The following is a 27,730-nucleotide window of genomic DNA, read 5'->3' as shown; positions in this document are numbered from 1 at the left end:
ACACTTTAATAGACTTCATGGAAATGGATGAATTGTGGTCACTGTTGTTAAAAGGTCCAAAAAGGGAAAAAATTTAACATGCAATTCTTGTTACAATTTGCTAATCCAAGCACAGAGCTGAGCAGCTGAGCGTTATGGGTCTTAGTTGAGGCTGGATGATTTTTTTTGCTAATACAATTTAGACATTTTTTTTGCTGTCACAGACAATGTTTTTTGGTCGTGGGTTGAAATCAGTGGTCTTAAATGCAAGACATGATTAGCTTAATATGACCAAAGACAAAATTCTGGCAAAATCAAATAACTGATTCTAATCTGTATGATCTAAAAGCCACCAATAGGAGGACGGCTAAATAAAGATTCAGCTAAACCCTCACGCTAGTAGCAAAAAGCATACTAGTGACATCAATGAGATGATCCTTAATACCTCAAAATTTACTGTGTAGAGTATTTCAGTTTGATTCTGAAGATTTTCATTTCAATAGATAATCTGACCTCGAGAACAGAAGTTATACAAATTATACAACAGTTACTTCCAGTCCACTAATCTGACTTCCTCTTAGAGCTGATCTGATTAGCATCTGGTCGCCGCTACGTATAAATCACCACCATGCTTTGTGACCATCTCTGATCTCAGTGTGACATGGTGTGTGTTCTTAATCACCCATGCTGAGGGATTTTGCCAAGCATCAGGTGTCATTCCTTGGAATATGTTTGAGTTAAACCTTTTGACCAGTACACTGGCATGTCATGTCACCAGAGTAATGAAAATGGACTTACTGGAGAAGTACAGAGAGCAGGAATGGGTTAGATATCAACATTTACTTAGAAGATAGAAACATTTGAGTGAAAAACTAATTTTTACATAGCACATTTTCTCCTTGTGTGTTACTTAAGGGGCGATGCCACAACACACTGCTGATGTTGACACCATGAGTTTTGGCAGATGAACTCTTAACCAGCAGCTTTATGTGCAGCCTCTGTGTTTAGCTGTTGGACTGTGACTCCTCCATCTGCTCGCACTAATCTAGCCATTATTTAACCACTGACTGCTCCCTAATGCCACAGAGCCTCCCGGTCCTAAACTGAAGCCGACTCTGAATGGCAGCTTCCACCTGGCACCAGCTCACTAGTAACTGACACCATGATGCTGCCCCAGTCACCCACCTTCATTATTTTTAATCCAATGTTTTTTTATTACTAAATTGGGCAATGCATTTAATAAAAAAATACTCAATAAGCTGCCACAGTCCTTCTGGAGGCTCTGAATAGATAGATAGATAGATAGATAGATAGATAGATAGATAGATAGATAGATAGATAGATAGATAGATAGATAGACAGAGAGGTAGACAGACAGACAGACAGACAGACAGATAGATAGATAGATAGATAGATAGAGAGAGAGAGAGAGAGAGAGAGAGAGACAGACAGACAGACAGACAGACAGACAGACAGACAGACAGACAGATAGATAGATAGATAGATAGATAGATAGATAGATAGATAGATAGATAGATAGATAGAGGTGGCAAAAAGACAGAGGTAAAAATACAGTACAGCTTTGAATGATTGATGTAAGAATTGGAAAGAAACTTGTGTTAATTTTTTGAGATAATGTAGAGTTGTCTTTGAAACGGTGAGTGAACACAGTGAGCAGAGGCTCGGCTCTCACAAACATCACAGGACGCCTGCGCTTTAAAGCCACTGATTCATAATCTGACTTGTCACTGAGTCACTCAGGGGTGGTGCAAAGGATTAGGACAAGTCCCAAAGAAATATGAGAGACAGAGAGGGAGAGCGGCTTTTCATGCTCATTATTATTGGCCTTGACCCCATGTGTCTCTTAACCTCAGAGAGGCTCAGTAAGCCTAGATCAAGGCAGAGCATTAGAGAGGGACAGAGAGGGATGATGGAGGCGACAAGAGACAGGAAAGACACAGGACAGAAGAGACGAGATTCATAAAAGCACCAGGTGCACGGGACAGGACTCACACACAGGGCAAGCTGCTGTAGTTCACCACGGAAATGTCTGTTTAAGTTGTTTAAGGTATAAAACTTTAAAGTGATAGCTTGAACAGATTTTACATCCAGATCCAGACATACAGACTGAATAAAACAAGTTTCACTGATTAATGAATAACATGCCAATAATTTGTTTTTATCCATTTACAGTTACTTTTAATGAAATTTAAAGATGTAAAATTTCATGTGTTTGCATTCTCACTAGTACAACGTCCTGACACTGGACACTCCTTTTTAGTCCAAAAACTTTAAATAAACATCTTTCTTAAAGAAAGCCACATCGATGCATTTATATTGAACGTCCATCAGACATGTCCAGCGCAGCTGTTACTATAGAAACAGCACCACCTCTTTCAGAAGGAGCATGCTGAAACTATTGTCAGAAGTCTTAGTGGTAATGAATCACCTTCTGACCAATCAGAATCAAGAATTCAGTGCTGTGGTACTGTATAAAGGTGATTAAGTGCATTATGGAAGGAAATTGCTCCACCAAGCTGTCCCTGTTGGGCCCTTGAGCAAGGCCCTTAACCCTCTCTGCTCCAGGGGCGCTGTATCATGGCTGACCCTGTGCTCTGACCCCAACCTCCAAAGTATGGGTATGTGAAGAAAGAATTTCACTGAGCTGTAATGTATATGTGACAAATAATAAAGCCTTTTTCTTCTTCTAAAAAATGAGGAAAATCTTCTCAGTGCTGTAAGTTGTCCCAGCTACAAGTACAACATGTGCAAGCTGGTGCAAACAGTGCAAGACAAAACAACCCAAAACAGTACATGACACATACAGAACCTTACAGAACCTTACAGAACCTTGCATAACATTACAAAACCTTACAGAATTTACAGAATCTTACAGAACTTATAGAATGTTACAGAACCTTAAATGAAACGTTTAAATGTTAATAGATCATTTCTGTCTGCTAAATGAATAAATGTTACAGTATTCAATTCATTCTTGTAGGTAAAGGAGAACTCGAGCCACCAGAAAGCACTTAGTTGTAAAGACTAGTAAAGACTAGTAAGGACTAGTAAAGGCTAGTAAAGACTAGTAAAGTCTGGTTAAGACTAGTAAAGGTTAGTAGTCTAGTAAATGCTAGTAATGTCTAGTAACTAGTAAAGACTAGCAAAGTTTAGTAAAGTCTAGTAAAGATGCATATCCATAAAGATCCATATTCATACATTTTTTATATTTTCTGAATATTTTTCCCTTTGTTGTTCAAGTAATTCCATTTCTTTTCCTATCTTTTTCTATTTTTCTGAAAGCATTTCACTATGCGTTGTACTTGTGTATGGTTGTCTAGGTGATGAATAAATTGAAACTTGTTTGAAGATGTACGTTGTGTTTGTGAGTGTGTGTTGATTAACACATGCGAGTGCTAAACTGTTATCTAACTAGCAGGTAAGAGAGAAAGTTGTGTATGTTTTATTTTTGGCTTAATTACTGCTTTGTTTCTCACACAAGAGAAAACCGCAGCTGTAAATGAATGTCTATTGCTGATCTATAGTGGCTACTAGTTGAATAAAGAAAATGCTAGAACTCTCTACACACACACACACACACACACACACACAGACCTCCTTATCTCATTCAACTAAAGTTGGCCATTAATTAATCTCTGTTTTTCTCTCCTTCCTTCACTTTTTTCTCTCTTTTCACACTTGTTTTTACACACACTTCTAAGCACCTCTATGGGAAAGAAAGCTTCCCAGTGCATCTCGAGTGTCTTAATTAAAGCTGGGAATAGCGAGCAGGCCCAGCTTATTTGGGGTTCCTTTCTTACTGTGCGAGAGACGTGAGAGGGAATTGTTCGGTCGCACGTTCAGAGCCGCACTTGTCCTGCGAGGCTGGTGTAAGGTCCTATTAGGATGGATGACTCGGTGGGAGCGGGTCTCAAATTAAAAACGGTGAAACCTCTCCATGGCCCATGTCCTCTGCCCTCATTATTGCCAGTGTACGAAAGAGAAAGCGAGAAGAATGTAGCGTCTTAAAAGTCCTCCTTCAAACAACACTCGTTGGTAATTAACAGAGAGGCTTCTTTATAGAGAGCCAGTGTGTGTGTGTGTGTGTGTGTGTGTGGGTTTGTGGAGAGGATTTTGGGCGAGGGCCCTCTAAAGGAGTCACACTCTTTGTTCTCCGTCCAATAGCTGTGATTTAAACAGTGTTTCATTCCTCCATAGAAGATTCCACTGATTCGGACAGATGTAGATGAGACGACTGGGGCAGAATTAAAAAGAACACCACAAAGGGCTTTTCTGCAGATACACAGACATCTGAAAAAGTGCTGAGACATTTCAGAGTCAGAGCTTAACACCAAACTCTCAGTGGGATGACGGACATCGTAATTAAAATATTACTTTAAATAGAAAATTCTACACAGATTTCTCTCACTGAGAATTGAAACTTTTTTCAGCTCACATAATTGTGCTTCTGTAATCAAGCAGGAATCAAATGCAAAATGTCTCTGTATTCTCATAAGACAAAGGAATTTACAACCTAAAAACTATTTGAATTTTTAAAATAAGCAAAAATTACTGGACCCTGTGACCATGTTACCATGTGACATGCAAACGCAAAGTAAAGAGTAAAGAAAAACAGAAAGTAAAGAGGTTTCACAAGCAGAATAATGTCTTTCCATGTCATGAAAAAGCACAAACTTTAGTTGGCATAATGTGTTAAAAAAAAAAAAATTTTTTTGGTAATTGTTGGCGACCAAAAATGCTTGTTTTTGCTGCAACATGTTTGTTTATTTATTTATTTATTTATGCTTAAATGTTGTAGTTAGTTGGTTAGTTATTTTATCTTTAAATTATTAATTTTATTTATTTATTCATTCATTTATTTATTTTTAAATGTTTAAATGTTATTTATTTATTTATTTATTTTACTTTTAAATGTTTAAATTTTATAATATATATATATATATATATATATATATATATATATATATATATATATATATATATATATATATATAAAACTAAATAAATAATAAATAAATAACTAAATATATATATATATATTACAGAAAACTGCTTGAATTGGAATTCACAAGCACAGGATTCTTCTTTAGCTCGGAGGTTAGCTTGGTTAGTAAAAACATTTTAGCAGAACAACCGAGTGAAGTTTCATACCTTAATATGCATTATAGACTTATATATATTGATATTCAGTGTACAGAAGATGATACAGAAGTAAATACTTACGTGCAAACATTATCCTTTTTTTCCATGATACTGGGTTATACAAAGAGGATAGCAAGTTTCACTCAGAACTGTGAAAAAGAAAGAGACCAACTGATTTTGTTTGTTTTTTTCCTGATGTTTAATTAGTGCATCTTTCACCAAGAAACCAATAAAGGATTGAATAAAATGACCTAATCCTAACCAACCACAACTTTATTCCTAATCTCTCAAATGTTAGATAGCAATACAAACTAAATCTTACGCTAATAGCTAGCTCTGCTTGTAGACATCTCCTGAGATTTCAGTCACAAAAGTAAGGAATTGAACTTCACCAAACACATTTTGTCTGATTGACTGCTTTCGGGTAAGAGAGAAAGTTTATATGTATATTTCATTTTTTGGTGCATTTCAATGTGTCTTAGTTATGCTTTCAACAGAAACTTCCTGGAATTTAGCTGACTCATTTATTCATTTTTCTAAATGATTTATGATCCATTTATTCTGACCCTTCCAGACTTTTTGTGTTTTTGTAATAAAGAAAAAAATCCCACAGTGCAGCTTGCTTTGCTGCTAATCCCAAGTGTTAACCCCAGTGTTTTATTCCACTTCTACCACAACAATTTGCAATCAAAATCTTTTACACGTATTAAAGAAAGACAACTCATACTTATCCATTTTATATAGCTCCATTTAATGTTGTGGAGCATCTGCAAAACAAGTTGTTATTGCTCCTGTGTGGATAAGTTCTCTTGAAACCAATGCCTCAAACCTAAAAAAAAAGAAGTAACAATTATTTGGATGACAATAGAAAACTGGGAGGTAGTGGCCTGCAGTGTGAATGAGAGGAATCACATTTTGCGGGGGCATTACAGAATAATTACACATATGGCCGGATTGGCGGCATTCACGCTCTCTGACAATATTTTAAGGATTAAAGATGTTGGCGCGGCCCTCTGCCAGGGGCCGGGCTCTTTGACGCATTCAAATGCAAAAGCACAGCGTTAGGCAGGGGCCGCTCCGTCTGTCTATACGGCCCGATACCCGTTTGGGAAGAGTGTTTCATCCAGCAGACATCAGGCACTTAATACCCGAATCTATTCTCACACATAAAGCAGTTAACAAAGACACCCAGGCTCTTTGGTGTAAAAGTAATTATCTCTAAGCTAATGGAGGCACTTTTCTCAAGCCAGACCTTCTGTCAGCTGTAACAGGTAGCAGCTTTTTTCCTCTGCTTCGAAAGCCGTAATCTGGAATGTTGCATGCATGACATGGAGCAATTTAATTTGAAATACTTGTTGAATATGAAAGCAGTGAATGGGTGAAATGAAAATGAAATATAAAGGAAATATTCCTTTATTAAATATTTCAGCGAATGAAAACATATATAAAGGAAAAGAGTAAATATTAACAGAACTAAAGATCTTTTGTAGTCATTAATGTAATCAAGATTAGAAAGGACCACGGTGAATCTATAGCTGGATGATAAAAATCCGATTCCGATTTTCCTCTTTGAAATATTGTCTCGTAGATGTATTCATCTTATTACCGTCCAATCAAATAATTATACCGATCAAATCAGAGCATTTCACCTTTTCTTCCATGCGAGTGCATTTTTTAAACAATTCCTACGCAATGATTTAAATCAAACATTTTAGTTTACATTACTTTTCATCTTCACATTCTGTCCATTTTGGAATACATTCATCCTTTTTTCCGTCCCATCCCGCCTGTCTTTGAGCCATGAAATTCTCTTTTTGTTGATGTTTGGACATGGAAATTTAGAAGTATTCACGCCAACTACAGGCATGAAAAATTGATGAAATTACAGTCTGTTTGGGTGAAAGGGCCCGAGTGAGCGCCGGACAAAAGGCCTTGTGGGTCCGATTGGTGGTGCGCTAACAGGTGAAGCGCTCCGATGTGTGCCGGTGGCACGTGAATGTGGCTGGACAACAGGCCTCCTGCTGGGAGACCATAAAGGGAGGGCACGCACCATCAGCATGGAGACACCAGCCGAAACGAGCGCTGCTTTTCAACCCCTGCTAACCTTTGGACTTCATCGGGTGTTTCAGATACGGCATGTTTTAGCAAAGCACAGAATGGCCAATGGGAGGCAATGAGACGACCGGATGCTTTCATTCGGACAGAGCCGTGTTTCCGAATGGGCCTAACACGCGAGGAAAGCGTGTGGTGTGTGCTCCTTTTTTGCCAGTTTGTGCGAGTGGGTGTGTGTGACTGCGGCTCTTGTGAAATCTTGGAACAAAGCTAATTTGAGGCTGAGTGTGGGTGAATGGAGGGCAGGTTAAGCGTGCGACTCAAATCTGGAGGAAGTCACGCCGGACATGCTACGGTTTCTAAAAACGAAGAAGCAAACTTCCTATTGTGGGGAAAGTTATTGTTGGTTTCGTTTATCTACGTGGAGTCCATTAAATTTGACTTTGCTTCATGGATGACTTCTTCATTGTTTCAGATCACTTTGTCTGTCTTCCCAGTCTGTATGAGGAAAAATACATCACCCAAGAGACTCTCACAATAACATTCACCTTCATCAATGGACAAGTTAAAATGTTTATTAAAAATATTCCCACGGTCTGTTCACTGCAGAGACAAGCTGGTGAAAATCTCATAGAAGTAAGCCTAGGCTTCTGGAGCTATGTGTTCATTTGAATTGCTGAATTGGCTGCTAATACAAGGAGCTTCATCAGCTCTAGCTCTTCAGATCACTTCAGATCTTTAAGAAAAGGTCCTGCTGTGAATGATCTAAACCAAGCCCCAAAACAATGCCCTTAATACCACAAATATCAGTATATACTTGACTAATGTAATTTCACTGTTAGCATGTGGATTGATTGTTGTTGTTGGATTTTAATCATCATCATCATCTATAGTGAGTGCTTTATCATGGTCAGAGTTACAGTGATTTTTATCCTGATGAGATTGGATGTGAGGCAGGAAAACACTTGGGATGGGACACCTTACATTTTCCCCCCATTTTTTTCACTCTTTTTGAGTGAAACTGTTCATGCTTGAGATAAAGCCACCTGTTAAGCGTGGGACATTTGTCACTTCTCCCAAAGCTATGGAAAGCCATTTTCTGTAGTGCAAGGCAACCCGTGTCTCCAAACCGGAGAATAAAAAATGAGTGTCTGCACCACTAATGGTTTCCGTCAACCCCTATGCTGAAGACCTTTGCCCTCCATGAATATAGCAAAGTCTTAAAATGAAAGTTTCGATCTTTGCATCATGCTCAGCCATGGGGGAGAAGTGAAGGGAGGGAGGGAGGAGGTCTTCCATTTTTTTTAACAGCTTCCCCCATCAGTCCCTTTGTATTCCCCCTGCCACTAATAGTCTTTAGATTCACCTCTCTCTCAGTGAGGGTTATAGACTGCTTAAAGACTCGAGTCACGAGTCTGCCGAGAGATAAGGGAAGAGAGTCGATAGCCAAAAAGTACCTAATGGGAAAAAAGAGGACGTTTCCCAAAGAGAGGACATTGAAATCCTGCAGCAAAGGAGCAGCTTGTACCTGATATATTTGCACAAAACTGTCAGAGATATAGTGAAGGAGGGAGATCCATGTTTTATTCAGAATCAAATTTAGTATCTGGGGTAGAAAAGGTCCCATAAAAATGTTAGGAGGGTCATTGGGAGCCCCTTTGGCCCTTTGTGCACAGGACCCCTCCTCATCTGAAGGAGGAATGATTTCATGACTGACTGAGAATGAAAAACGGCCCTCGAGATGGTCACTCAAGAAGCCAAGGCTCCGTTTCTGTGACTCTCTCTCTCTCTCTCTCTCTCTCTCTCACTCTCTCTCTCTTGCTCTGTCTCTCTTTGAGCTGTAACACCTACATTGTATGCAGAGGGGCAGAAAGCAGTGAATGGCCTCAAAAAGAAAAACCCCATTCACTTCAAGGCAGCTGGGCAGGCCAAGTGTTCATGACGGCCTCTTTACTCATGGATGGGTTTTGTGCAAAGCTGTATTCGAAGGCCTTCGACTCTCCTATTCTCTAACTTAAGACAGACTATAAATTCATCTCATAGCCAGCGGAATGGTGCCCGTGGCATTCTCTCGGCTCTGTCTATGGCCCATGGTGAGGTTTTCTACCGAGATGCTTTTTAAGGCTCTTTGGGTTGACTTCACCTCGGTTTTCATCAGGACCTCTGACAGGGGTCTGAATAAATAGTAGGCTTTCAAAGGCGCTCTTGAGAACGTATCCCAGAGTTCAATAGGTCCTGCTGAAATCTGCGAGACCTTCCTGCCCTCATTCTTGACCATCAGTGGACAGGAGAACATCACACTCAGGCCAGAGTGGCTGTTCACTTCATGAAGTCCCTGAAAAGAACCTAAGTTCCTTTTCTTTTCATTCTCTGCCTTCACTTTTAAAGCATTGTGCTTCACCCTACTCTTTATCCATTCTTTCTCTTTTTTTTTGATCGTCTTTTAAGAAAGAGAGCTGTATGACGGCTGTAGAATAAAATATTGTACTTTTTTTTTTTCACGAAAACGTTCAAATCATTCCAATACTTTTTTTCCCCCCGAAACCTCTTTGTTGTGTCATGTGATTTATTTTTTTTTCTTTCATGTAATAATACACTGATGATGATAAAGAAGGTCACATATGCACCTGTTGAGCGTTCTTTCTTTCTTCCTGAGGAAATATTGCTTAGATTGTAGAGATTAACATTAATCTTTCCTGCACACACAGACATGGTGAAGTGGCTGCACCTTTTGATGTATGGAAGAAACAAGGCTTTGGTGGAGCAGGAGCAGCTTGTTGCCACTCTTTCCCCCGGAGCTGAAGGGGTGGGAAGCCAATATCAAGGCCCTCTACAGGAAGTGGGTGTGAAAGCGCAACGCTGTGGGCATTCCTGTCAGGATTCGGCATTATCCTCTCTCTCCGAGATCCGAGAGCAGGAGATCCGAGAGCCGGCGAGAGCACCCCTGCCGATAATGGCCCATGGCTTTCAACCCCGCACCAACACACACGGGGGAGATTAGGATTAATCTCAGGTCCGGCATGCTGATATTAACACCGCTTCTCACTCCTCGACTGGAGGAGCCATGCCGTCAGCTCTGAAGAGGAAGGTGGAAGAAATGAACAGTCTAGGTTGTAGATTTGGACCAAAGACAAAAGCCAGGTTCAAAGCCTTGTTATTTTACAGGCAGCAAAGATGGGAAACTACTTTGGCAGCAGACACTTCAGTTTGGCAGCTGCCTCCATCACCATCTGTTGGAGCAATTCAGTTTAAAGAAAGCCAACATTATTTAATGCTTCAAAAAAAACCCCCCAAACTATTCAACATTTTTTTAACACATATATATCTCATGGATTTGAGCAGACTGTTTCATGATTTTTATTAGACGATTCTCACTCGTAATGTCAGATAGAATCAAATAATGCTTAGGTCACTCTTTTAGAACCTCAGAGTATCCTACAAAACCGCCCAGCATTCTAACTGCTTAATTTCATTTGAGACACTTGTAAGAGTTGGTAAGATTTAGACTAATGAGTTAAAGGAAAAAGCTGTTTTTCTTTAGGTTCATGGATCCTTTCCATTTCTCTAAGCTGGTCTGGTCTTAAACTGATCTTAAACCTAATCAAAACCTAAACCAATTATTTAAAAAAAACTCACCTAGACAGCAAAACTTTACAATCACTCACTTAACTGTAAATTCTTTTAACTTAACTACTTAACTGTAACTAGCTAAGGCTTTAGACGGTCTGTTTACTGTGTTTGTTAAACAGATGGTCTGCAAATGTTGGAAGAAACGGTGGTCAGATGGCAGAATAAAGCTCGTGACAGACAGTTGATTCATGTTCATGTTCAAATGAAGTGTGTGTGTGAGAGATGTTGGTGTGTTCCAGTGTGACCTGTAGTAAAATGGCGGGTTTATGATATGAAAATGTCTTTTATTACAACAAACATATATGTGTAATGGTCAAACACACTGAGTGTAAACACAACAGGTGTAAATCTTTTAAATGAAGAGAGTGTTAAAATGATCTCTACATATAAATACAAGTCAAAGTGTCATGACAAATGTAAAAATTGGCGTATATTGAAAAAAAAATGTTTTACTTAAATGTACTTAGCGCTTTTTTTAAGAAAGGACATTGTCTTAAAGCAGCTTTACAGAAATATAGAAACAGCTTGAAATTAAATTAATATTTATCCCTAATGAGCAAGAATGAGGTAATGGTGGCAAGGGAAAACTCCCTGAGATGATATAAATTCTGAAGAAATTTTATGATAAAATTACAATATTCCATTACAATATATTGCAGCACATCACTGAGAGGCCACTTCAAGGCACTGAAAATATTTCTCTTTAAAGGTAGAGAACATCTCCACTGTTGCCCACATGAAGAAATCCAAATTCTATAAATCCACAAATTAGAACGTCCTTTGATAAACCAGTGCACTTTTAGAAAAAATAACCCTTTAAGGGCACTTCATAGCCTCCCTTTGAAGTGCCTTTGGACAGTTAAGGGTTCTTAGAGCCATAAAGAGGTCTGACTGAATTATTTCTGAAACACTCCGTTACAGAGACTTACATAAAACTTTCATGGGTTCTATAACCGAGGAACCCTTTAGTGTTCTAGATTTAACCCTTATTGTTCCCTTATAAGAGTGTGTTCGAAATGATTGGTTACTATTCATTACGAAGCAATTTATGAACGTTTATAATGCTAGATTCAGGAAAAGTCTGTGTATTGGAATATAGGAAATATATAAGTATAAAAAATATGAGTAAATATTAGACGGTCATTCTTAATATTTAAAAAAAAAAGTGCAACAGTTTCCCAATTATACTTTTGCCTTGTATTTATTAAAAATATCTTTTATATATATATTTGTTAAGTCTAACATTTGTAAAATTGACTCTAAAATTGAACCAAAATTTTAATAATTATATTATTTCTATCTATCTATCTATCTATCTATCTATCTATCTATCTATCTATCTATCTATCTATCTATCTATCTATCTATCTATCTGTCTATCTATCTATCTATCTGTCTGTCTGTCTGTCTGTCTGTTTGTCTGTCTGTCTGTCATTAGAAATATCATTTGTTTGCTATACTCATACACAGCTTGAATTTTTTTTTCTAGCATTAAAAAGGACCACAGCTTAAAGTACGTCTTTCCCTCCAATATACATATGTCATAATAAATATCAGTGCTTCCTGGAATCAGAATAGAGTCATGAATGGAATTCAGCACAGAGGAGACTTTGAGAATAGTGCACAAAGCCTAATAATGTGGGCTGTGTGTGAAATGGCATGGTGTGACAGTTCACATCATTAAAGACCAATTACACTGCCATTGCACATTTAGTGCTGCTCCTTCAGCAGGAAAGAAGCTAAATGTTATTGTGTGGCTTCCCTCTCTCCCCCCTGTTTGCTTATCCCTGTGTGAAAACCCATTTACTTCCCACTTTTGCTTACATTTTCCTCCATATAGTTTCCAAGCAAGGGAGAAAAGGAGAACACACACACACACACACATACACACACACATACACACTAGGCCCTACTCACTCTCATGCTTACACCCTGAAAAGGCAAAAGTTCTTCGCTGTTATGCAAATACAGCGATCTGTAAATGCTCGAGTGAGAATTATATTTGAATTAAATGAGGCTTTGCCTTTCTGCGACAATGAATTGCAAGCCATGTTCTCAATGGCCGGTCCCTGAGCCGCGACCACGCTTATTATGGCCCTGACGAAATGTGAACTGACACAAATGCCGCGGCTCGCTTACAATCCGATTACTCGGCTAAAACGCATCAATGCTGGCCAAGCCACCGGGCGCTGGCGTCCCCCCATTCAAGCGCACGGAGAACAAGCACGACTCCTCCTCACGAACGCCAACGCCCCAGGCCTCGAACTCACGCTCAACCCATCAGCCCGCCTCAATGGCAGCCTTTCGACAAGGTGCTTTTCCCCCTGCTCAGGTCTAAAACAAAGCAGGAGATTGTGCTGATGGACCCAAACAGGCCTTCACAGGTTTAAATAGCGAGGCTCTCGTTCCAAAAAGCCTGCACTTTGTGTGTGTGTGTGTCCCATTTCTCACTGAGTGGCTTTGCCAACCGCTTCCCCTTATTAAAGTCGCACTAAAGAAGAATGCCTCAGGTTAGCATGACCCGGGTTCGTTTTCTTTGCACTAAGCGATCGCCTGTTCAGAGTAGACCCTTAATTTAAAGCGATGTTGACAACCACAAAGATCTCTCCTTTTCTGAGACTGCGTGGCAACGCTATGGCTTTCCCCAAACACTATTTAACTGCTGACATTTACATGTTCCACCAGAACCTGCCAGGTGGTGGGCCCTTGGATGAAGCCTACAGGAGAAACGTTAGAAGATTCAAATGAGAATGCATTAGCGTGTGGTGTTTGCGTGTTCTGCACTCTCATGAGTTCAAATGTGAAGAGAAAAACATCAGGGCGTTTATTACGAACAAGGGATAATAAGGACACAGATTATTTTATCTTTATGTAATCTTAAAGAGTAGAAACGGATAAAAAACAAGTAAAACAATTTATAAAGTGTGCTTCACTATTTATGCCGGGGTTTTTGTATAATGATACACAGTGATTTCGGGGAGCTGCAAATTGAGCACAACAGACTAATGTTATTACATCATAAAAACAATCGGCCTATCAGGTTCCTATATGCAAATGAAGCACATTCAAGGATGTAGCAGAGGAAAGAGGTCATTTTATTTTTTTTCTGAGATTTGGAATTTCAAATGTGAATAAAATGTCTAAACATAAGATTTTTAATTTGAAAGATTTGCTTTTGTGGAATAAGCGTATCAAGCAGGATTTTACTAAAACACTGCGAGACGTTGAGGTAACCATAAGGAGGTAAAGGTCAGACATTGTCCGGGATTTTGATCTGTGACATGGTGACGTTTTGAAATGCCCATAGAGCATGCAAGTGGAAATACACTGTGTCATGTAGATGAGTCTATCATTTAGTCAGTCTCACAAGGGTCCTAAATGCATTATAGACTCCTCGCTTTGTGTCGTTCAGATTAGGACTAAGCCTGTGATTCAGTTGCCAAGATTTGCATTTGCATTATAGACTGCAAATACAAGAATACTTTAAAAATACTTTACTCTAAAACAATGACTACAATGGTTTTGGTGGCTTTTAAAAATCAATATTGTATATATATATATATATTTATTTATTATTTTAAAAGTTGCTCATTGGCTCCTGGTTACACACCTGACCATACAGTGTAGAGTTATTAAAAGGAAATTATTAAAATCACACGTAAGTCATGAGAAATCATTTCATTCATGTTCATTTCTATTCTATTAAATTTCTATAAAGCTGCTTTTTGCGACAATGTCCACTGTTAAAAGCACTACATAAATAAAAAATTTAATTGAATTAATACTTCTGTGTCTTTTCAGTGAACAATGGAGAGGAGGAATAAAGGGATAAACTTACAGGAGGTGATGGCTTACATATATATATATATATGTACAGAAATATATACACATATACAGACATATATATTATATGTTATGGAAGAAAACAAGACTAAGAAAAACATATCACAGTTAATGTGTGTGTGTGTGTGTGTGTGTGTGTGTGTGTGTGTGTAGGCTGAGAAGAAAGTAAAAGTAGAGGAAGGGAGGAAAAATGAAAAATGAGAAGAAAGTACATGTTGAGCAGATAGTACAAACTGAACAGGACAAACAGAGTTATTAATAAATAAATGAATGAATAAATAAATAAACAAATACAGGCTGAAGAGGAAATACAGGTTGATGAGGAAGTAGAGGTTGAGAAGAAACCCCAGGCTGGAGGAGATACGGGGGAGGGAGGAGGTGTAACAGGAGGAACAGGTGCAGCAGTGAGTCAGGATGAAGGAGCGTTGGTGCTGCGCTCAGGCTTTAATGTGTAATGTGGAGTTAATATGGATTTAATGGCTGTCAGTGCAGAGCTGCTCTCTGGCTTCAGCTCTAATCTCCTCAACACACACACACACACCACGGCGAGGCTTAACGTGTTAAACCCCCTCACATCGCATGGACAGGGTTGTTATTTCCAAAACAAAACCTACTGGACACTGTAATCTAATATAAACACTTAAATGGCTCACTGACAGACAGACAGACAGATAGATAGATAGATAGATAGATAGATAGATAGATAGATAGATAGATAGATAGATAGATAGATAGATAGATAGCCTGTTGATTCAGATCTCTCTTGGGGAAAAAGTGCCTTTAGTCACAGGCTTTGTAACATCCCATCAGCGCGCATTATAGCGGCCATGCATTTATTATTATTATTATTATTATTATTATTATTATTATTATTATTATTATGACGATGATTATGATGTTGTTGTGCGACATCAAAAACCTTTCCTGGTAAATAACGCGCAAACTACTCATAAACCTATTAAGACACATTTGCAAATGACGGAACTACAGAAAAGAAATAATATGAATAAACAATAAATACAGCAGTGCAAGGTAAAAAAAAAAGAAAGAAGAAGAAGAAATATTATTATTATTATTATTATTATTATTATTATTATTATTATTATTATTATTTTCCGCACTAATGAAACAACACGAAACAATGAAACAAATGAAACAATGAAACTGAAACAATTTTTAAGGCCGATTTATTAATAGCTGACTCGTAGTAAGTAAATAAATAAATAAACCTAGGTCCGGGATTGGCGCTCATTCTTTTTTACGACTTTCATGAAGTCAGACGAAATTGGCCGTAAATTCAACGAAGCAGCTCATAATCTCTTAAAAACCGAAAAACGTAACAACACAAAACAAACAAAAAACACATGGAACCTATGATGCAGAAAAATGTTGCTGATAAGTTAGTAAATAAAGTCCAAATAATAATAATGATAATAATAATAATTATTATTAATATTATTATTATGCTTTAATGATCTTTTTTCCTTTTCTTGACATACCCACAGATCCAACCTCCTCAGCGCTTTCATATGCATTTAGTCGCCTTAAATTTGGTGTAACGTTGATAACGTGCGCGCGCTCGTGTGTGTATAATTAAGCTCATCACACACTTGCTTCATGAATTTGATGACTCCACTTAATGCTTATGAAGTCTGATCCGTCATAACTTACTGCAGTTTCATTTCTGCTCCAATCAGTGCGGAGATGTGAGTGTGAAAGAGCTCAGGGAGGAGAAACTCTGCTGAACTTCATTGTTCGGGGCTTGAAAAGGCTTGAGTAAGCTCGTGCACTATAAAAACCCCTCTTAGGGCGAGAGACAGGCAGAGAAACAGACAGAGAGACACAGAGAGATAGAGAGAGAGAGACAGAGAGAGAAACAGAGAGACGAGGAAAGGTTGGAGTTCTTCCACTGCAGCGTGTGAACAGCAGATACTTTATTTTTTAAACACTTGTTCATTTAAAAAAAATTTATTTTAGTTGTTTATCTACCCGAGTCGGTGCAGAGATGTTGCCCGGGGTTATTGCTCCTCCCGCCATGTATCCCAACCTGCTGTCTCTGCCGCGGACTTTGCGCTCGGCCTTCACGGCGCCGTCCAGCTTCCGGGTGGAGGACCTGCTGCGCATCGGCCGCGAGACCTTCCCGCCACCGCTTCCGCCGCCCGCGAGCCCTAACTCTCACGAGGCTGCGCGTGCTTCCTCCGGGACCGACAGGAGCAGCTCACCGCCGCAGACCACCGCCATCAACACGACCACACACACCCACACACACACCGAGCCCGGATACCTGAAGTTCGGGGTGAACGCCATCCTCGCACCTGATACCAGAAACGGTAAGCCTGTGAAAAGTTCATAATTAGTTAATGAATTTTTCTTCTTCTTCTTCTTCTTCTTCTTCTTCTTCTTCTTCTTCTACTACTACTACTAGTACAACAACTAATAATAATAGTAAGAATAATAATAATAAAATCAAGTAATAAAAAACCCTCACATCACTATAATTGATTTATTTATTTTAATGTAATAGATGTTGATAAATAAATAACACACACACCTGTTATATTTTTATTCCATACTGTTCAGTGATAGTTAAATAAATATACTAATTATAATAAATAAGTAAATAACATAAAAATTTTTTTGCATGCAATATAATAAAGACATGATATATAACTCAATAAATAACTACCTATACAAATAAGTGAAGAATAAATTTATAGTAAACTGATTCATTGGTAGTTTAGAATTTAATAATCAATTATAGATAGATAACAAAACCCCAATATTTGAGTAGCTATATGGTAAAGCAATTAGTTTGCTGAGCTGCATGAATAGAATTGCTCATCAAAGTTACAGAAATATGTAAATATATACAAATGACTTAAACTCATTAAGGTGTAATTGTTATTTTTATTTTATTTCATCACATTTCTAACTGATGCCCTGTAGTGTCCATGCTGGTCATAATCCTGTGTATTTATGGTGATTATTTGTTTTCTAACAGCATCATCTCCACCTGCACTGCACACCATGAGCCCCAAACACTTTTCCTTCCCCTACTTTGACGCTTCGTTCCATCCGTTCATCAGAGCTGCCTATTTTCCAGGTGAGTCACATAATTTCTTTATTGTATTACATTTTTAAAAAAAATCAGTACTCCTCACACAAACACCGAATTAAAACTTCAAGTTAATTCAATTCCTCAGTGATGCTGATTTCACGATGTATACCCCATCATCATGTTTATACTGACTTAACGAAAATAAAATCCTAATTATGAAGCAATCAGGACATGAACACAGCCCCTGACAGCACCGGAGGTTTGTAAGGGCCGTGATTGTGAATTCGTGTCTCGCCAATTTCCAAGGCCCTGTTTAGCAAAGTGCAGTGACTGCTGACATTTTGTCCTCCTGATCTACAAATTAGTCCAGATTTTCACGGTCCAAATTTAAGGCGGGTCCCTTCTCTTCATCACCGCCATTTTCCCACCGAGCCAAACGCAGATCACCCACAAAGCTTTTAGCACTGTGACCAATTAGGGCAGCTCCCTCAGGGAAGCCACACACACTCTCTCTCTCTCTCTCTCTCTCTCTCTCTCACACACACACACACACATGGTATAACTAGAAGCTGTCAAACACTGACATGTTAAGCCTTAGAGCTATGCGCATGTTCTGTGTTTATATGTTAACGTGTGAAGGATGATGTGGAATGGTCGCCTACAGCCAAGATTTTCTTCGGTTTCTACGGAATTTTATCAGAATTTTATCTCGCTAGCTTTATAAACTTTGTGGAATTAATATTTTATTAAGATTTGGGCTGCATTCATAATAAAAGCCTACATAAAGGGTAGCTAGCTAAGCCTGTGCTACACCCTAAGTGGAACTTAAGCGTATAAAACTGAGTGTTTAGCTTAAGTTTTGTTTCACGTTAGCGCTAGAAGGTTCTATATTACCACATGATATAAGGTTGTTTTTTTTTTAAACCATCACCATGGGAGTCAGACTAGCAATTGTCCACAATGCCTTCATCACCGTGACCAATTGGGTCAGATCCCTTTTAGCAGCCCCCCTCAAACACACACACACACACACACACACACACACATACACAGCATTTCCTCATGCAATACTGCTGATGGGCATTTACCAGTCATGGACTAATGCCCTATTAGTCGCTATTCAGGGCTACAATCTTCTCACAAGGCCTTCATAGGACACCTAAGCAAACACTTGATGCTGAAGATCAAACCTTTTAAAATGGATGCAAAATCAAAACTCGCTTTAGCCAGCAAACAATTGAGTAGCATTGTCTGTCAGAAATAAATAAATACAAAACTTTCTTGGAAACTGAGGAAGATGGACTTGCAAAGTGAGGAGATAAATAGCAACAACAAAACAAAGCAAGACTAGGTCTTTCAAAGCTCTTGAGATTAGCTTGAAACGAAAACAAAAGTTTGCTAAGAATATTAGCTATTTGTTAGCTAGCTGTGAAGGTGTATTAACAAGTAAAGCTAGATAGGAAACATTAAAAGAAAAAGAGTGACTCAGTAGAACGAAAGATCAAGATAATTAGGAACAAATTTCTAGGCATTTTGCTAAAATAAATTAGATTATGTTTTTTTTTCTGGTCTGTGATTTGTCCCTAAACAAGTTAACAAGTCAGCAAAGAAGCCAGTTATCTAGACTCGGATTATTTCCGATTATTGTTATTATTTTTTTAAAGGGTCATACATTCACAGACCACGTCTACAAAGTAGCTGAAGTGCAGAAATATAATATAATTGAGTAACTCGATTTATTTAGGACATTATACCCAGCCTGCTGATTCTAATGAATGGTTAAAAAAAACATAGCATCAGGCTTTTGTAGGCTGTACAATGTAGGTTTAGGTCTATATCACTCAGCCTATAGCTGATGCAAATAGGCCTTTGAAAATAGCTTGGAATAGGCTGGTATAAGGCTAAAATAAATCCCTGCCATCAGTATTCTCCAAATGATCTTGGCATGCAATTGTGTTTAGTTTCGAAGTGTAAATCCCCTTTTTGTCGCCATAATATATGGCTTTAGTGGCCTGTCTTAAGCCTTTTTTCAGTTAGTTCATTACTACACAATTACCGTGCACGCTTCATTAGCGCTTTGTATCCTCCACCGGAGGAGACTGAATAGCTACTCGGCCTTTTTTACCATACCAATGCTTTTGGGGAGCCAAGCAAATGTGCTAATTAGTTGCCTCGTTCCACTCAAATGGATCCCCTTCAATAAGGTTAGAGCAGGAAGAATTGACTTTGTATACATCTGCCTGTCTCTATCTGACGGACTCAACGATGCCTCTTTTTTAACAGCTTCAAACTCAGTGGTCCCTATACCGGGAACCTTCTCATGGCCACTTTCGGCAAGAGGAAAGCCCAGGAGAGGCATGCTGAGGCGGGCCGTGTTTTCCGACGTACAGCGCAAAGCTCTGGAGAAAATGTTTCAGAAGCAGAAATACATTAGCAAACCAGACAGGAAGAAGCTAGCCGCTAAACTGGGCCTGAAAGACTCTCAGGTAAATGTATCTTCATGATATAAATGCAAGCTTCCAGCGTTTCCAGTTCTCTGAGCAACTTCTTTTGAGGTTCTGTCGTAAAATTTGTCGTATCGTGTCGACTCTCCAACAGGTAAAAATATGGTTCCAAAACCGAAGAATGAAATGGCGGAATTCCAAAGAGAGGGAACTTTTGTCGTCAGGTGGCTGTCGGGAACAAACTCTGCCCACGAAGATGAACCCAAACCCGGATCTCAGCGACGTCGGGATAAAGTACGAGAATCTGGACAGGGACGGCTCACACGGTGCCTTCTATCATCCTCACATAGGCAAAGATCTGGAACACGGCTCAGATTCACTCCTCACGTCTCCGTCACACTCCAGCAAGAACTCGGACTCGTCAGACGAGGAAGAAATCACCGTGTCGTAGCCGGGAAAAAAGAGACTCCGAATGGGGTAAATCCTACAGATTGACTCAAACCAAGAGACCTTCAAAAGCTGCAGGAAAAGTTTTGGCACCCATGTGCTGATGGCTAATTAAATATCATGCATCGACGTTAAGATTTAAAATGTATTTTTATTTCAGTTTGTATGTTAAAGTCATGAGACCGTCAGAGAGGTGTTTGCTGACTTGGCAGAATATTTTTTTTTGTGATATGATCTTCTCTGGGATGTAATGAGGTGTGAATGAGATGACCTTGCTCTCTTCATAGTGCATCAGAGACTCATCCATTTCAATGAGCAGCTATTAATTAGCAGCTTCACTTTAACACTACACTGAAAACTAACATGATGGAAAAAAAACAAACAAAAATGATGAACAATACAATAAAATCCAGGCTGCTGACGTCCTTTACTCTGGCTGCGTTTTCTGCAGCCGTAACATTTTGTATACTATTTTGTACAAATATATTTCGAATCTTTTGTATGGAACGAATGAGATTCACGCTTTTCCTGCTGAATTTTTTTTCCTGTTTAGATTTTCCATGTTTAATCTAAACTGTGTAGATGCTAAATGTATAACTTAAAAGTCATATATTATTTTGTATGTTTTGATGTTTGTAAGGATGAAATGTATATACTTGGGGGAGAAAATATTTTTGCATATTAAAATCCAAAGGGAATGAGGTTTGTTTTGTTTTTTGTTATAACAAAAAAAAGACATAATAAAAATATATATAAATATATATATAAATATATTAGTAGGGAGTATTTTTAAACAACAAAATCACAAAAAAATAATATAATTAAAAAAAAAAACCCAAAAAACTTATATAATATATAAAAATATTTTATACAAAATAATATACCAAATAAATAATATAAAATATAAAAATATTTTATATAAAAATAAATAAGAAATATACCAAAAATAAATAATATAATATATAAAAATAAATTATAGAAATATTAAACAATATATGCCAAAAAATAATTATATATAAAATATTTCATTAAAAAAATAAAATAAAAAAACACAAAAATAAATAATATAATATATGAAAATATTTTATAAATTTTATTTATTAAAAATCTTTTTTGGAGTAAATAGTCAAAAAGAAAAAAAAAGTAAAATTGTAAAAGAACTATAAACCATACTAAAAAATGAACAGGAAGCCAGAGCCAAATTAAACCTGGGCCAAAAATGACAACATTTTATACTAAAACATTTAAATCAGTCTTAATCGCTGTGCCAATACATCCACTCGGGCCCTCACCTGGCTTCAGTATAGGACTAACCTCTCTTGTTAGTCAGATGAGGAATATTCGAAAGATCTTCATATTTAGTTTGTTTAATTTTTTTTTTGCAAAAATAAATCAGAGCTCTAAAAAAACTTCAGATATGAGAATAAAGCATACACTATTTAAAATAGATCTTCCATAGGATTCTATATACAACCCAGGGGTAATGTCACTGGCCACTTGAACCATTTTCTTTAATAATAAAACTCTTAAAAGGTTCTTTCTGCAGTTCTGTGATGAAGCTCAACGTTCAACATTCAACGTTTCTGTTGCATAAAAAAGTTCTTTGTAGTTCTTTAGGATATAACAATATTAAAAAAGTGGTTCTTTTTTAAAGAGTAATAATGACAATAATAATAATAATAATAATAAGAAGAAGAAGAAGATATAAGATGTTCTATGTAAAGAACCATTTTGGGTTTCCATATACACCAATCAGGCATAACATTATGACCACCTGCATGATATTGTGTTGGTGAGGCCAAAACAGCCCTGACCCGTCCTGCACTGTGTATTCTGACCCCTTTCTATCAGAACCAGCATTAACTTCTTCAGCAGTTTGATCAACAGTAGCTCGTCTGTTGGATCGGATCACACGGGCCAGCCTTCGCTCTCCGCGTGCATCAATGAGCCTTGACCGCCATGACCCTGTCACCGGTTCACCACTGTTCCTTCCTTGGGCCACTTTTGATAGATACTGACCACTGAAGACTGGGAACACCCCACAAGAGCTGCAGTTTTGGAGATGCTCTGATCCAGTGGTCTAGCCATCACAATTTGGTCCTTTTGGTCAAATCCTTACACTTGTCCATTTTTCCTGAAATTTAGATTGGGAAAATGTTCTGATCGTACGGTGAAATGGACACTGATCAAATCATTTAAATAAACTGCTTTAATTAAATTAAATGTGTGTTTAAGTATGTGTGTTTATTATAGGTGCCAGGACACTTATTCCTCTTCAGCTTGAACATTACAATTCAGATTTATTATTATACTAAATCATAATAGAACTATATTACTATTATACTGCATTATGCTCATGTCACTGAATAATGAACAAATCTGAGAGTTTTATCGTGTTTATTCTCATTATTTTTAAGGACCCCCAATCTGGACCCCAAAAACTGGAAATATAAAAGGGAAGGGACTGTACAAGGTGGTAGAAAAGGCATCTGTACATCTATTTACTTTAAAGAATCGTTAGACAACATCTTCAAAATCTGGTACAAGGTAATAAATTTACACACATAAAATTATACACAAACTGAAAAACATGGCATTGTAACGTTCATTTCGCAGAACATGTCTTTTCATTTTCCGCTTCTTATTCAGAATCTGAACATTTACAAAAACAATGTGTGGAATAAAGAAGTACTAACAAATGTGCTGGAGAATGCGTCAGTCTGAGAAAGCTAGGAGAACTAGGAAAGAAAAATTGCATAGAGTCTCTTTAATCAAAAGGTCCGTCGAGAAAAGCTCGGCATCATGAGTCCGACATCGCACGTCACATGGAAAGCTTGAAAAACTTCATTTCTCCAGCGAACAAAGTGCAGACGTCTAAACAAAGGCAGTGCAGAGTGCTCCTTTGAAACTGCGTGAAAATAGATGGCGAGATAATTCTCCGGATTGGGCCACTAGACACGCCGGCACTCGGCTCAGGAGAAAGCAGATCACTCTGGCTTAGAGGACTTTAGATTAGGCAAAAGAGTGCCAAAGTCTGCTGAGTGTGTGTGTGTGTGTGTGTCTTCAAAGTGCTTCTGCATACGAAGACGTAAAACAATAGGCCTTTTTCTCCTTTTGCCAGCAAATTCACATAATCAATTCACACAATCCCACTCTCCATTCAAACAAAGGAGATTCTCACAAAACGGGCAGTTATCACTGTCTCTGAGAATTCTCAGAGATTAAAGGGGCAGTTTGTCAAGTGCTCTGAGACCTGTAATGATCATATAATTTTTAATAAAATCTCAGAAGAATCGTCATCAATCTGTGATATCAGAAGACAATGTCAGAAAATGGATCTGGGTAGTGTCTTGCTGTTTGGCTTTTTATATTTTCAGGGCTAGAAATGATCTTGAGACCTTTTTGCACTTCTGTGACACACAAGGTTTTCACAAAGCAAGTGAGCCTTGCTGAGCCGAAGAAGAGGAGTAAATATTGTAATATGCCAATCACAGCGGATCTAAAATGACTTACTGCCCCTTTAAAGCACCGTGATTTGAAGGAACTGTTTGAAATGTGCCACTGATTTAAGTTATTCCAGCATTAAAACATCATCACCCTGTTTAGAGAGGTATAACACAGCACCTTCTTTTGCACTTCCTCACTTCTCATGTAAACACAAAACAGCTGCTCTGATGACCTCAACAAGTGTTCAATAAATTCCTGTTTCTCTTCCCACTCGGAAATACCACTTAAAGTCACTATCAAGGTGGTATTCTGGCGTAAACATTTCCAGCACTGAAGATTTCAGCTGTAGGTATCAAAGCAGGAAGGCATTAGGAAATAGCACCGTGTTCCAGATGTGCACGGAAGCTCACGTGAAGAGTCTATATGACGCTCGTCCATTGTGAATGTGCAGGAAAAGCTGAATGAAATGGTTTGTAATGCACCGTGATGTCATGAAATGCATTTCTGGAAAATAATGAAGCACGCACGACAGAAGCTGCGGCAGCCTTGAGAAACCGCATGGAGAAAGAAACACGGTGGTGGCGGCATTTAGTGTGCAAAAACACTAAACCCCAAACATGACTACTGCTTGGAACGCACCCTGTGTTGAGTCTCTCCTTAACATTTCTTTGCATGAGATTGTGATCAGTGAGACCTGATGGATCGTGTCAGCGCTGCCATATACATTGAAGATAAAGCTGACATCAGTTTCTTTTTAAAAAACAAAAGCAATGGATAGATAATATAATATATATGAAGATATAATATCGTCAACCAAATAATCTTTTCAAAAGTCTGATATGATGGTGACGTTTCAAACTCACTCAGGATTTTATGAATATGCAAATCAGCAAAATGCTGAATATGCCAGTTTTATGCCATTCTATAACCCTCTGCTCTGCAGCCTTCATTTGCATACTGTAACATGATTGGCTCTCATCATTAATGATGCAATAACACTTGGTGCATTATCACTGTGGCAGATTTTGCGATTTGAGGAATCTGTGCGCTCGGACGATTGGACTATTCCAATTTAAAAACTTTGAGGTAACTTTAAATATACAAAATGATTGCATTATTAATTTTATACTAACTAGTAATTTCCAACCTCCAGCTGGGAACTGTGAACGAAAACGCTCCAGTCAACCTGAGCATATTTAATCCAGTCTCTCTGGGATTTTACAATTTTTTTTCAACTGCAGAAACGAACTCAAAATCAAGCAAAGTTGTGTTATTCAGAGGAGCTTTCAATTTTTTCCCAAATTTTTCAGCAGCCAAAAACATAAATAAAGCTATCACAGAACATCTTTACATATGTGTCTTCACTATTAGGAGCCAATTCAAGTAGTTTTCAGCAAAAAAAGCACAAATGTTGGAAAAAGATGCTGCAAAATCAAATATTATTGGCTGCAAAACTCACCAAGAAGCTCAAAGGGGCTGTGAATTTAAAACACTAGTGTGCTGCATGATGCTAACAAAGAAATGAACCTGGTGTCTTTTGGATGTTTTTCCACTCTGTAGGTCAAAAGCGCTGTAGTTAAAAATGGCGTAATTCCGCTCATGAGCTAAGACGAAAACACATTATTGTGCTGGCTAATTTTCAAGCTAGCATGACGGCTAGTTATAAAGGCAGGGCAGCTTGATGGCACTTTGTGTGTATAAAAGGTTCACAGGAAACAGGGTGTGTAAATCGCTACACGAATTGATATTAAGAGCAAAGATTTCCGTTGCGCTGTCTTTGTGATGCAAGTGGTGAGGAAGGTCGTTGTGTTAAACAGCTCTGATGCGTTACCGGAAAGTCAACAAGGAGCGTGTTTAAAATGACGGCTAACTCTGTATGACCATAAATCTTTAGTCCACAGTGATATCAGTAAATTGCTTGCTGCTTCCTACACAGTTTGTCTCTTCGTGTGAGAGTAAGACACATTCCCGTGTTGTTCACAGTGTAGATTCCAGCCACGGATCCCAGACGTCCTCAGCATCACTGGTGCTGCTGGGAGTCGCTATCGTCACTCGGTGGACCGGTGCAGTGAGCCGCCTCTTTTAGCCTCATTAGCATATTCATCTGTGGGTCAAAAGGTCAACACAATCCCCAGTGAAAAAATGCAGACAGACAAAATAATTACAAACCTAATACAAAGACTTGAAATGACATTTATATGCGACGGTGAAGAGGGTGAAGTCGAGTGATTTGTCATCCCGATGTTGCTTATTTGTCCTGTAACAGCATATCCTGAAATGTTTTATTCCTCTTACACCACAGCAATCTATCATGTGATTACACACTGTTTATTATTCACATCTAATACATTTCATCTTGTGAAAAAGTCTACAAAAGTCTCTTAAAGCAGCTGTAAGCAACTTGTCACTTAAGTTAGAGCGGCTTTAAGCATCTTGTCACTTATGTTAGATACTATAAATATTTCATGAATGTTAGATGATTAGAGGAAACGGTGAGTTGTAATCTCACCAGCGGGTCACGTTCTGCCCCGTCCGGCATGATCTCTGTGCTCTGAGTGCCAGGTTCTCGAGGAAAGCTGTCAAATCCGACGTCCTCGCGCCGTAGCCGGAGCAGAGGAGGACACTGGAGCTGCTGGAGACTGGATGGCCATGGGTAACTCTCTAACACCCAGAGAGATGGGTCCTCCCATGATGCCTTTCTGCCGTACAGCTACATCACACACACACACAGACACACACACACACACACACCACACACACACACACCACACACACACACACCACACACACAGGTTAATTAAAAATAATCAGGAAACACCTGCAGTCACATACAGAGGTATAAAAGATGTTTGACATGGCAGAAGTGTCAACATGTCTTGCATGTTCTTACCTGCAATCCCTCACGCACTGCCTCGAGCATGTAGGGAATGATGGAGTAGTTCCACAGGTCTGTAAACCACACCTGAGAACCCTCAACATCCATGGGACAGGACAGGAAGAGGCGTGGCCCTGCAGAGAGAGGAAAAAAAAGTTGCATTCCAACACTGTTTACTGAACCCTTTTCCACTGGCACTCACTAATCTCAATGTGTAATGCAGTTTAAGGGAAACTCAAAAGGGATGTTTACTGAAGGCACATGGTATTAGGAAGATTGTTCATTAAAACAGGACGAGTGTTCAAGGTGTTTTATTAGGAGTGACCTGCACTATACACATTAGGATATGTTGGACTGGCCGGAACTGTGCTGGACTCACCGATGGTGACATCAGAGGAGCTGTGTGTCTCCAGGAAGTGGTTGAGATGCTCCCAGACACACGGGATCCACTCGATGATCTTCACCAGGTCGGCGTTACGCGTGCGACTGCTGATCTCGGTTTCCAGAAGCTTCCGCCTCAGAAAACGACCCAAGAAGCCCTTCACTGGTTCTGTGTGATTGGCACAAAGCAGCCATCTGAAACAAAAAGTTAAAACAACAGGGTAGGAGATGTGAGAATTCGGGAATTTGTTTTATAAGTTTGCACACCCCGTGGATGCTGTGAAAAAGGAGGAAATGTACAGTTAATTTTTTTTTCATATAGCAGAAAAACTGACATATCACATGTGTTTAAAAATCCAGAGTAACTGCTGATCTCTAGAGACACTAAACTATGTCAGAGTCTGTGTTTAT

General features: G+C 38.6%; 2 protein-coding genes across 2 annotated transcripts in view; one reads left to right on the top strand and one right to left on the bottom strand.

Moving 5' to 3' along the window:
* Positions 1-16,506: 16,506 nt before the first annotated feature.
* On the top strand, positions 16,507-21,206 carry dbx1b (developing brain homeobox 1b). Its single transcript, XM_058397650.1, has 4 exons — positions 16,507-16,997; positions 17,669-17,770; positions 20,009-20,211; positions 20,324-21,206. Exons 1-4 carry the CDS (start codon positions 16,673-16,675, stop codon positions 20,618-20,620), a joined length of 927 nt encoding a protein of 308 aa, XP_058253633.1. The 5' UTR covers positions 16,507-16,672; the 3' UTR covers positions 20,621-21,206.
* Positions 21,207-22,998: 1,792 nt separating this feature from the next.
* nav2b (neuron navigator 2b) overlaps positions 22,999-27,730 on the bottom strand; it is a 98,646-nt gene continuing 93,914 nt past the window's right edge. Inside the window, exons 34-37 of the mRNA XM_058396719.1 lie at positions 27,318-27,514; positions 26,954-27,072; positions 26,573-26,773; positions 22,999-26,167 (exon numbers count right to left, since the gene is read on the bottom strand). Coding sequence (XP_058252702.1) covers positions 26,084-26,167; positions 26,573-26,773; positions 26,954-27,072; positions 27,318-27,514 — 601 coding nt within the window. The 3' untranslated portion in view covers positions 22,999-26,083. The remainder of the gene's footprint in view (positions 26,168-26,572; positions 26,774-26,953; positions 27,073-27,317; positions 27,515-27,730) is intronic.

Source organism: Hemibagrus wyckioides, linkage group LG08 (genome assembly GCF_019097595.1).
Source record: "Hemibagrus wyckioides isolate EC202008001 linkage group LG08, SWU_Hwy_1.0, whole genome shotgun sequence".
Classification (NCBI taxonomy): Eukaryota; Metazoa; Chordata; class Actinopteri; order Siluriformes; family Bagridae; genus Hemibagrus; species Hemibagrus wyckioides.
The sequence above is the reverse complement of the archived record's forward strand: the minus strand, read 5'-3'. Positions and strand labels throughout refer to the sequence as shown.